This window comes from Eleginops maclovinus, chromosome 22, assembly GCF_036324505.1.
Source record: "Eleginops maclovinus isolate JMC-PN-2008 ecotype Puerto Natales chromosome 22, JC_Emac_rtc_rv5, whole genome shotgun sequence".
NCBI classification, from domain to species: domain Eukaryota; kingdom Metazoa; phylum Chordata; class Actinopteri; order Perciformes; family Eleginopidae; genus Eleginops; species Eleginops maclovinus.
The window spans coordinates 8,703,498-8,715,759 of record NC_086370.1 but is presented as its reverse complement, the minus strand read 5'-3'; the positions used below and the strand labels follow the sequence as shown (position 1 = coordinate 8,715,759).

Genomic DNA, 12,262 nt, shown 5'->3' with positions numbered 1-12,262 from the left:
AGCTGAACAGTGTGATGTTGAAGTGTTTTGGGTAATAATCATGGTGGGCAGATGGCAGGGGGCTGTGGATCATGGGAGACTTCCTGACAGACTTATCATGACTAACAGACACTTGTGTGTTTCTTTTTCTTCTTCCAGCCTACGAGGTCGTCATCCGAGAGCATTTGTTCCAGACCTGGTTCAAGCATACCTGGCTCACCGGGTCACACGATCTATGTAAGAAATGTTATAGACTTACATCCAAATAGATGTAAAAATTGTTGTTACTCGTCAGAAATTCCCTTATAAATAACATCCTATTTGACTGTGTCAATTATAGAAATGTCCACAGTAGTAATCTCCCTTTACCCTTGTGTGTGTATGCATGTTTGTCTTTATTTGTCTCCCTAGGCAAAAGTAGACAATGAGATCCTTGATTACCGAGACCTAGCTGCCATTCCAAAAGTCAAAGCCATTTATGACATTGAGCGCCCTGATCTTATTACCTATGAACCTTTGTACACCACCTCCCTGGATGAGAGAGACGAGAGAGGAGAGAGTGTGGGAGAGGTAAACACACAGGCCGCATGCACTTTTTCCTGCAAGCATGCCATCTTTATGCACGAACAGTACTGTGCATCAAGATACATTTTCCTGTTATGATCCTCTGTTTTGTGGTTGGCTTAGTTTTCTTCTGGTAAGACTTTTAAGAAACATAAATAATTAACACAAAGAAGGCATTTTTTGTGCTGTTTTCAAAGCTTTTATGTATTACTGAACATCTGTGTCCCTCATAGCTCCACACTGCCAGGAGGGAGCGTTCCCCCTTGCCCGATGACAAGGTAAGATATGTCCACCTGTGCTGATGATGATAAATGTTCTTAAAGGAAAGAGCAGAGGTGTGCGTCACATAAAAATTAGACCATGTGCGTTTCAGCTACACAGATTGCAAAATGTGAAAGATCAGCACTTAGTGGTGTTTTTTAAAAGTGGTTTAATTGATATTTATGCCTGGCTGTCTGGGCTCTGTTGCCTCTATGGAGCAATGTTGTGTTAACTAGATTAATGATCTTGTTTTAAGAGAGGGTCTTTGTCAACAGTTATAATTCTGACCTGTTTTATTCTTCCCAGACCTCAAGGAACATGTCGCCAACCCCATCTGGTGAGGTGAGGATAGACTTTTAATTTCACTTTCACCTGCGTGTGATGTAAATGCAGTACACATCTTTATTATCACAAGCAGGTCGTAATAATAATAATAATGTGTGTGTGTGTGTGTGTGTGTGTGTGTGTGTGTGTGTGTGTGTGTGTGTGTGTGTGTGTGTGTGTGTGTGTGTGTGTGTGTGTGTGTGTGTGTGTGTGTGTGTGTGTGTGTGTGTCAGGGTTCTTACGACAGGAGGGAACGCATCCTCCAAAGGTCAACCAGTCAGGGCTCCATAGGGTCCCCAGTTTATAATCGCCATGGTTACACCCCCACTCTGTCACGGTCCCCTCAGCATTTCCACAGGCCAGGTGAGTATGTGTTTGTGCGTCTGATGGCACATGTGTATTGTTACATTGTTCATAAAAGAATGAGATTATAAAAATGCTCATTGCTAGTCAGGTAGACCACAGTTGTTAAATGTGATGAGTTCACTGACCCTCCAGCTTAGGTTCAAGCTTCCGTCCTTCTGATCTTCTTTTCTTTAAGGGGGAACTTCAACAAAATTAACTTTGGGTTATGTTATTTATTTTTGCTTTCAAATGATGGGCCATCCATTCGTGCGCAGAATAATAACCTTAAAGTTAATTTTGCGCCTTTAAAACCACCATTTCTCCTGAGTTTAATAATCTTTTCTTTCAGAAGATTGATTTTAAAGGGACAGTTTTGTAAATTTACCCTCTGAGGGACGAATAAAGGTATTCTGATATTCTGATTCACCCGAAATACGGAAAAAAAAACATATTTCCCACCTTACCTAGTGCTATTTATCAATATAGATTGCTTGGCGTAGGTTGCTGAGGAGAATATAAGTCGCAGAGATGCCTGCCGGCTCTTGACTAGATGACACTTCTGTTTAGTTTTTCACATGTTTCTTCATTGGTGTTTTGAGCAGAAATTGCCATATTGTTATTTTATATTTAAAAAAAGCTATGAACCTCTACATCTTATGTCTCCAACAATATTTTGATTGATAAATACCACATAAGAGGAAGAATATGTGTTATGGATTTTGGGTTGAACTGTCTCTTTAAATGTAATTCTCTACGTGTTATTATTTGTTTTATCTTGAATACTCGCTATCTCTTTTATTTCCTCTTTTCGACCTTTGATTCCTGTATATTTTCCTTTTCTTTTGTTCCTCACTTTCTCACCTTCAATCCCCCCCCCAACCGTCCACTGCCTGGTTTGCTCCTGGGGTTTTTGTCCCTTGTCCCACACCCTCAATCCCTGCAGAGGCTCTGACAGGCATGCAGAAGCTCTGCTCCTCCTTGTGCAGTAACAGTGTGGGCTCCAGAAATAGTGACTCACGCCCCACCTCCCCTTTCAGACACCACTTCCTCCCCCATAGCCAAGGTAAGGGCCCAACTCCACTTCTCTCCACTGCCCCCCCCCCAAGTCAACGCATCACCTTCATCCCCACCTGGGACGCCACCTCCCTGTCACTGCCCCATCTGTCATTCTGGATCCATCGCCATTTCTCATTAGAATATATCTGTCTTCCCGAATGGTCATACCCATTTAGTCAAGTCATTGATTATTCACTAACTCGCATGCTCTTCTTCTTCACCTTTGACTTTCACAGCCTCCGCCAAAGTAGCTGACAGGCTCTTTGTGCTTGTGTTTTTGCAGCTTTGCATGCACTTGAGAGATACCACTAATCCAAATCCAATATCCAAACTGACAGGTTTTCTTTTTTGGCGTTGACATAATGAGTCTCTAGACTCCAGTAAACTGTAAAACTGAGCTAGAAAAAGGTTCTGTAATATTAGTTTGCCATTGCATGCTCTGTGGAGTCATTAAATTCCTCACTGTGAACTCTTATTAAACTGTGAATTCACATTATAGTTTAGACTAACATACATTATAGTTCATGAATTAGTGCATTTCCCAACTCGCTATTATAAAGTTTGTTGCGCTTTTGTGCTTTCCTTCATGACGCACACAGTTCCATTAACTGCACTCATCAAACACTACCAGAATGTCTCCCATCCGCTCAAAATGACTTCAGCTGGTCCCGTGTGCTGTGCCGCTCAGACTGTGGTTCCCCTTTAGTATCCCTGCTTATGTTCTGTTCTTGGTTCTTCTTACTGGAGGCACTGACCCCCTGAGTGGCCGGAGCTCCCCCCTCCCGCTCAGGCCCGACAGCCGGCCGGTCACCCCGCCTCTCTCTCTGACCCCTAAACATTTCCACCTCCCAGGTAGGAGCTGGAGCGCACCCTGTCACTGCTCGTCCCTATTTTCTATCTATCTATCTATCTATCTATCTATCTATCTATCTATCTATCTATCTATCTATCTATCTATCTATCTATCTATCTATCTATCTATCTATCTATCTATCTATCTATCTATCCATCTATCCATCTATCCATCTATCCATCTATCCATCTATCCATCTATCCATCTATCCATCTATCCATCTATCCATCTATCCATCATCTATCTATCTATCCATCTATCCATCTATCCATCTATCCATCTATCCATCTATCTATCTATCTATCTATCTATCTATCTATCTATCTATCCATCTGTCTGTCATTATAAGCCATTTGGGATCAGCTTTTGCTTTTTCCCCTCCTTCACTATGCAGAAAAAACGGTGAATTCAGTGTAGTCCCTATGCATGGTCATTGCTTTGTGTTTAAAATAGTGTCACTTTTTGCTCAGAGAAATTACTTTTCTGTCTGTATTTGAATGTTTTCAGATCAAGGGAGCAACATCTACAGAAAACCCCCCATCTACAAACAACACGGTACCTTTCCTCCTCTTGTACAGCCTGTTAGACTATACAAATGAATGACAAAAATGTCTGAGTATAAGTTCAAAGTAATACATCTATGTAGTGTAATTATGTTATTGAGCAGGGCTCTTTACACAAAGTTATTTTGTTAATGAAATCAAACTGTGTATTCATTTTACTGTCATCTCCAGTGTCAATGTATGAGCACTGTTTGAAGTCTGTCTCCAATCCACTTCTGTCTGACCAGTAGCTTGTTTTACACACTGCACTTTGTCTCTTAACAAGTCACAGTAGCAATTGTCTCAAAGCGAGACTATGTAACCTTTGCTGAGTTGTGACAATTTACAGGATAATGACTCTTCAAATTCCTGAAGAGTCATTTGCAACCTGACTAAGAGTGAGAGGAATTACACCACAACTTCTTCTATATCTGTGGCTGGTATAAAGTAATGTAACAATAGCACAAGTAGAAACTGTTGAACAGTCACCATTGTTATAATACCAACAACTTTATATAAGAAAGGTCAGTAGCCTTCTCGATTTCAGCATTTGGTTTATGGACTATTATTTTTAAAACCCTAAGTTTGCTGTTGTGGCCGTCACCGTCCTGTTATTTTGCCAGCTACTGTTATCATAGCAGAGTTACCAGCTAACGCTAGCTCCAGCCAGCGTTAGCTTGGTTAGCAAGGTCTGTATTCTGCGTAAACAGTGATGTTTATTTGGAAGCTAGTGTTACAGTTACCTTTAATGAATATAATGCTTCTGTGAAAGGTTCTAAGAAGACAACTAGCTATTAAAATGTGTGTAGTTAAAAGTAGGGTCATTTCTCATAGTATTTTTCAAACGTTACACATTCTGGCTTTTATATGAATCTTTATTAATCTTAAAAGTATGTTATTGGAGCAAGTCTCATTAGCACCAAGGCTCTTGTACAGCTGTGGTTAGTAAAAGGCATTATCCAATTTTCAATGACTTGTTAGGAAAAAATGTTTGGCATATATTTACACATGGACCTAAGATTCATGTTCGTTAAGACCTCGATCGATGATCAGATGGTGCTGAAATGTTTATCTGTGGGTGTGACTTTGACCTAGACACTGATAGATCAGTTCCTATGGTTACAACCTTAGATACAGATGCCATAGCACGTCAAATCAAGTCTGCTGATGAGATCATCAGATCGGCCACCTTCCCCGCTGCCCATGCTCCATCTCCGGATGACAGCTCACGGAGTGAGGGCGACCGCTGGCCTTGCTCTCTTGCTGTATTAGGTACAGTAGGCTCTGATGGGCATGCTTGCACTGCTATCTTCTAGTGGTGCAATAAACAACTCACCACAACCTAACTCTTGTTTCACCCTTACAGCTGCCCAGTAGCTTAACTGCATCCCCGCTTCAATCAGAGCTAACGCTTTTATTCTGGCATTAAAGTATTTGCCTTTATTTGCCCGTTGTTGGTTTTCTGTTGCTGCCTTATTATTTTCTGCTTGAGGTAGCATCAGTTTCGCTATTTTACGTCACTTACTGCACATCATGGGTGCACTAGCTTTACACAGTAGTGCCACAAATGACTTGGACAGAGATAACTGAGACTGACTTCAAACTTGTCTGTTTGTTGTACATTGTGCTTTTCTGTCTCTAAAATCTTGACATGAATGATGAAGTGTAAACCTCACAGCATGTCAGTCGAGCCAAATATTCCGATCCCTTCTGTTTGTCTGTCTCGTCAACTCTGTCTCACATTTGTGTTCTTCCGTCCACCTACTACTCATTTACTGTGTGTGTTCCTCACTGCTCTACAGCGAGTAAGTGAAGCAGACTCAGTGTTGTGTCTTTGTCTGAATGTGAACTGTGGATGAAGCATTTCATCGAGTTGTACTTGACATACAAGTACATGTGAAGCATGGTTTCCTCTTGTGTGTTTCTATGTGTGAGTATGTATATACGTTTTTTAAATAACTATTTTGGCCTGTTAACCGTTGTAGGTTCAGAAGGGGTTAGACGATCCAGAGAAGAGGAGGAGGAAGACACCTTGAAAAAAAAGCAGCTCCACGAGGAACATCTGAGCAAGGTCAGGGAGATTGTCTTGAATCTTCAACCTATAGCTATATTATTCAACATTTCCGGAAGAAAAAGTCAAATGTTTCTCTACATTATCCCAACAATTTCTCATACTTTAGCTCTTGTAAATATCATAGATTGATGTTAAGTGTGGATATACTGTAAATTATTAAATGTGTGAAAATGTGTGTTGGTGTAGATTCAGTCTGGTTTGGGAAAGCTTATTCTGAAGGAGGAGATGGAAAAAGATCAGATCAGGGAGCGTCACGCACGTAGCCTCTCTGCTCAGCGCTACGACCCGAAACAGACCGACTGTGACGCAGGTACAGAGCAGCTTTATCAGCTAATATGGGCTTGAGTTGTCAGCAATGTACTGTATCACAAGGTCTGTTCTTTATAACACTTTTGGATGTTTGCATTTGTTTAACTGTAACATATCTAGGTTAGGAAATAGCTTACATTTGTGATTGTTTTATGCCTGTTTCCAGTCATCATTTTAAAAATAAATGTCAACATTATTTATACCCAGAACCAACTTCTCCAACCAAAACCAACTCTCTGCCTGGTTATGGAAGGAACGGGTTGCATCGGGTAAGAGTTCACTCACACTTAAAAAGATAGCTGTTGGTTAGGTTTCACAAATAGCTAAATACTAACGCTGTAAGAGGCAAGTTTATCTTTTGTAGAGGTAATCTTTCTAAAGTACCACCCAAAAAATAACTTGGGGAAAGGATGCATATTTTTGCCACTCAGGGCTTCCGTAAAATGCAGAACAATTACCAACATGAAACATTTGATCAATTTGAAGGAGAAACGTCACGTTAAATCCATTGCATATTGTCAGTAACTGTTATTATAAACACATTTTTTACCTAATACTTCTTAAATCTTATTCTGGTTCATAATAAGCAATGAAATATTCATATTTTGATTTGTATGTACTGTTGTCTGTGTTCCGGCAGCCCCAGTCAACAGACTTCACCCAGTACAACAGCTACAGTGACATGTGCGGGGGAGGCAGAGGTGAGAGCTGCTACCAGAATGTGGCCAACAAGCAAATCTCTTGCCAATGTCACCAGAGCTATTCAGCATCAATATTCAGAAATGGCTTGCTACGTGTACATAAACGGGACATGCATTTAAAAAATATTTGCATAATGAGTCACACAATGTGTCATCAGGGAGAACAGTGTTGTAGAATGTAGCCTGGCAGGGGATTTGACAGCAAAACCATTAACTGTGAGTCTCATTTTCTGTCCCATGTTGTCCTGCAGAGTTTCAGGTATGTCTCTCATCTGCTTTTTCACATGGCATGCTTCCTCACCTTGCATCATACATTTGCTTGCTCATGGGTTACAAGAACAACAGGCACCTTGCCCTGAATGCACACCGCCCACTCCTGCTACATGCTTGCATCACTGTTGGAGTGAATGTCAATTACAGGGCATGCAGTGCAGTGATTTCAAATGCTAAAACATGCACTGCCCAGTAGCTGAGCCAGTGTACTGTAAATGCAATGTGCAATCATAGCCTCATGTCTTGTTTTGTGTGTTGTTTTCCAATGTTATGACTCAAGTTAAATGTCACATTTTAAACATATGATTTGAAAGTTCACCATAGAAAAAAAAAATACAGAGACATTCAGAAAAACATTCCCCATCTCAAATACTTCTGAAGAAACTGAACTGTATCCAAGCTCCATCCAGTGACCTCTGCGCCCTCAGTCATTAGTGGACACATTCATACCATTAACCCTGCAGTCCCCTTCCACTATATTACATGTGTGTATGTTCTATTCTTTAGCACATTAAGGATGGCCGAGCAGCACTTGCAAGGATGGACAGGGGAGTATCTATGCCTAATATGATGGAACCAAAAGCAAGTATCTTCTCCTTTTTGCACTGATGACAACTTTGTAATCTACACTGAAATATGATAGAAAATTCCTACATTGTTCACTTACTCAACAGGAAAGGTCAAATTATTTAAAGTGGGGCTGTATGAGGTACTTACAGTAGATAGCGGTCGGCACGACCCTTGTTTGGAGTGACCACAAGGAAGCTAAGCATTCTGCTGTGGACGTGGGTAGCAGCAAAACATACTTTCGGCCCCTATATTAATCATTATAAGCTTAAGTGTAGGCTATATTTAAACCAGTTTAACTGCTCTATGGTGCCATCAGACAACCCTATCTGACAGGGAACTGAAGCTTGGAGCAAACAAACTCCATTAATAAATATTGTAATTTTACCTTGCAGAACAGAGAAGGTTGCCTACAGCTGCTTCACCGGTTTGTTTATGCTAATGTGTGACTTTGGGCAATTTGTACTTACCAAAATCACACTATAACATAATATCAAACTAGGTGATTTAGGTTGCAGTGGACCAGTGATTTTCTTGATCTTCAAAGTAAAAATACTGTTTATCAATAGAGGCTGGCGACTTTGAAGAAAGCATAAACAGCATCGGCAGGTAGATATAACACCTTTAGCTGCTGCCCCACTTACAGAGTAAAACCTTCATAAGATGACAGTTGGTAAGTACCTCATATAACTCAACTTCAAAAAATCCAAACTATACCTTTTAGAGCATTTAGCCAAACCAGGAGACATTTTGCAACTAAATTAGATATATACTAACCACACTTAAAAAAAAGAGACACCATCCCCAAACAGGAAAATTAAGTTGTATTTAGCCTTGCAGTGCGGGGACATTGGTGGAAGAATTAAGGAGATTTTTTTACTGGAGGTGAAAGACTCACATTTCTGATTTAGCATGCTGCTTCTGGAGCTGAGTCACGCTTAGCATGCTGGCTTCTCCATGCTCATCTGCACATAGCTTTGACTTAAAGAGGCTGGATACTGTATGCAGCATACAGTGGAGCATATATTGTCATCCAAACAACTCATATCACTATATACTGCATAGTATATAAGACATTTTACATAACGGTGTTGATATGAGTTGGTCACAAAGAACTTCTAGTTGCTTATTATTGAGCATTTCAGCTAAATAAACAACTACCATGTGCCAGTTTCTAGAGGGGAGTAGTTATTTAGAAAATTCTACTAAGTACCTCAGTTTCCAGGACAATCATTCCCATGTGGACTTACTTAGCTTACGTTATGTTTAAAAAATAAAATGTTTGAGGTAAATAACTTAAAATATGCAGCTGTTAAATAACTCTGTTTTCATGTTTTTGACCTTGCCTAATCTATCGCACGTTTGTACAACAACAAAAAGTGTGCCCAACATAGCACCCTGCATTTCTCCTCAACAACCTAAACAACAGCTCTCACTCCCAGTCAGCCTCCTGTCACTCCCACACAGTGTTCCCTCTGTCACAATCAGGACTACAAAAGTATCCACACTGATTGAAATGGTCTGTGAAGCTTAACCCTAGCCTGTAGGTTTGACTTGTTCACTGACTCAGTGTCTCCTTCTGAAGGTGTATCCCTATGAAATGCTCATGATAACCAGTAGAGGGAGAGCTAAACTGCCCAGGGATGTGGACAGAACCAGACTGGAGGTATCAGATTTCCACCTGATTGTCCGCAATTGATACTGGATTTCTCTAGTTTGTGTAAATAACACTGTTACACAAATACTATTTGTATCAAGGATTCTGCAGTATCCATTGCTTCTTGTCATTTTTGCTGTGGGACCTTTTTTTGTGGCTTTGGTGCTAACCACGAACACTCCCCTCCCTCCTCCTCCCCCCTCCCCTCCTTTGTTTTCTCCACCTTTGTTCTCCATTTCTAGCGCCACTTAGCACCCGAACTGTTCTTTGACATCTTTGGAATGGAGGTCCAGGAGTTTGACAGGCTTCCCCTGTGGAAACGCAACGACATGAAAAAGAAGGCCAAGCTCTTCTAGCACTCAGAGCAGCATGCACATACTGTACATTCATCCAGATAGCACACGACAAACTGTAATCTAGATGTAGGTTTTTGGGTTTATTTCCTTTTCTTATGGATTCGTTTTCTTTTATCCTGGCATAATTCAAGGAAGCCACAAGATGGACTGAACTTTTTTTGTTTCTCTGAAGCTTCCTGAGACTGTGAGCTGAAGGATTTGTCCAGTTAGACTTGCACAGGAAACAAGGAATGGGAATCTTTTCCATGTTCAAAAATGACAAAGAATGAGAATGATTGATAAATAGGGTCATGTTATTTCGTTTGACTGCGCTTGTTTTACTTCTTGCTTTGCTTCGAGTGGAACTGCTTTCCTTTCTTTCTTGCTTGTTTCTTCCTACTATTTGTTGCTGTTGATTCCTGTGGAACTTTGTAAGTACGGTAGAACCTCATGGCGCCATTATCAAATGTCCATGCTCGTAGCTTGAACATGTGTCCGCTTTCCCAACGCTTGGGCTGAAACAGATTTTGCCCAAAGTTCGCAAGAATCGACTCAGTGAGTCTTTGAATAAAAATAATTATATAAAAAACACAGGGAAAGCAGTGAGCTGACCCATCAACTGTTTTACCAGATCTCCACAGAAACCCCCTACACATTGCCAGTCCCCTCCCCTTGCTTCTGTACAATCCAAACATTCATCTGACCCTGCCAAAAAGAAAAATGTCTCTCTTCTCAGGCTCTCATAAAAATGGCCACACACGTTCCCTTTACATGTATTGGAAGTACAATCCTTTAATATATTTTAGTGCCGTATCCAAAATACAGTAACCAACAAATATACAAAAACACCCAATGTGAGAATCAACTGTATTTGAAAGTACTGTTTTATAAATGAAAAACCCACACTGCCATTTGTTGTATTGAAATTTAAGCCAATAAAGCTTTAAATCACCATGAACCATATGATCCTCAGCTATACCAAAGGTACCCATCGCCTCTTTTCTGTTCTCTGTTTTTCTTCTTTGCATTGCACCAATAAACACACAGCTTCTGTAAGACCACACAGTGTGAGAGGTAGTCTTAGGACTGGGTTACTTTTATACCGCCAGTCAGATGGTGGACTCTATTTGCTTTATACACAAACTGATTAGTTGGGGCCCCTGTGTTGAAATCTCTTTTTACATAAACTTGGCTTTTTACTCAATATAAATACAAATAGTCACAGCTGTTTTGCTGCATCAGCGAACAAGATGGGTTAGGACACTCCTTTGATGTCAACACACAGAGGACAACAACCACACAGTAAAAATACAGTCAATGTTCTCAAAGCACTGCCAAAATCAAAACTCCTTTAGAAATTGTGTGTGGAAAGCCGATTTGCAACTCATTATATACCGCATTATGTTTCTGCAACAGTTTCTGTTTCCATTGTTAGAAAAAACACTATCTGTGTTCATGTTTCCACATTGGTGTGGTTTGAATTAAATATAACTCATGCTGGAGAAACATTAACTATCACTGTGAACATTAAACAGCATTCTGTTTTTTAAAGAGGCCTTATTATGCTTTTTGGGCGTTTCCCTTTCTTGTGGTGTGTCATATGGATTTTTGTACATGTAAATGGTCTGCAAAGGCTAAAATCCCAAAGTCCCCTCCAGAGGGATTTTCTCTCCCACACTCTCTCCCCCCCCTGCCTGGGACACCTCCATTGGACTCCATTGTTTATATCCATAACATAGTGAAATCACTACGCAACACCTCACGCTTCTATTGGCTAGCGCTCCAACACATTGTATGTGATAGGATAAGGGGTGGGACATCTCTAATCTGTGGACTAATCACAACAGAGCAGGCCAGCTAACCAATAAATAAATATGAAACACAAAATTAGTATAGAAGGGCCCCTTTAAGTGTCCTTTTGTGTGTTAATCGGTACCAAACAAAACCTCAGAATATTTGAACAATTGGGAATGACGTACTTATAAGACACTAAAAGTGACCTATTTTCAATTAGAATAGGAAGAACCCTTAATCGCCCCACAGAGGGGAAATGTACATTCTACATTTGACCCATCCTAGTGTTAGGAGCAGTGGGCTGCCATATGTACGGCGCCCGGGGAGCAGTGTAAGGAACGGTGCCTTGCTCAGGGACACCACGTTAGCACTTGGTCTTTCAGGGACTTGAACTGGTGACCTTCCAGTTCCAAGGCCAAGTCCCTATTGACTTTGCCACCACCACCTTAAATTAAAAGATTAACTTATTCCAAGTTTGTTTAAAGTTTCTTCATTTTTTGTTTTAAATTGCATTTAATCTTTTTACCTTACTTTTTATCTCAATTTAAATTGATCACGGAGAAACATACACATAGGGCACAGTGAGGTAACAATAAGCTGAATCTACTGCTGTGTGGAGGGAGACTTC

At 40.5% G+C, this 12,262-nt stretch overlaps 1 protein-coding gene across 16 annotated transcripts in view; it reads left to right on the top strand.

Moving 5' to 3' along the window:
• Window positions 1–10,901, top strand: part of ablim1a (actin binding LIM protein 1a) — a 43,682-nt gene extending 32,781 nt beyond the window's left edge. For 6 of the 16 annotated variants that reach the window (XR_010165019.1, XR_010165007.1, XR_010165005.1 and 3 more), the window contains 15 exons: window positions 139–216; window positions 391–549; window positions 777–821; window positions 1,111–1,146; window positions 1,362–1,491; window positions 2,417–2,536; window positions 3,277–3,381; window positions 3,890–3,937; window positions 5,056–5,196; window positions 5,910–5,995; window positions 6,185–6,308; window positions 6,515–6,576; window positions 6,948–7,008; window positions 7,260–9,514; window positions 9,748–10,901. Coding sequence is in view for 1 of the 16 variants with exons in the window: in XM_063875146.1 (XP_063731216.1) it covers window positions 139–216; window positions 391–549; window positions 777–821; window positions 1,111–1,146; window positions 1,362–1,491; window positions 2,417–2,536; window positions 3,277–3,381; window positions 3,890–3,937; window positions 5,056–5,196; window positions 5,910–5,995; window positions 6,185–6,308; window positions 6,515–6,576; window positions 6,948–7,008; window positions 7,260–7,267; window positions 7,789–7,863; window positions 9,434–9,514; window positions 9,748–9,861 (1,473 nt within the window). In the remaining 15 variants the exon portion in view is untranslated. Of the gene's footprint in view, window positions 1–108; window positions 217–390; window positions 550–776; window positions 822–1,110; window positions 1,147–1,361; window positions 1,492–2,416; window positions 2,537–3,276; window positions 3,382–3,889; window positions 3,938–5,055; window positions 5,197–5,909; window positions 5,996–6,184; window positions 6,309–6,514; window positions 6,577–6,947; window positions 7,009–7,259; window positions 9,515–9,747 lie in introns of all 16 variants that reach the window. The other 10 variants (XR_010165013.1, XR_010165011.1, XR_010165014.1 and 7 more) reach the window with 8 other exon arrangements.
• Window positions 10,902–12,262: the final 1,361 nt, after the last annotated feature.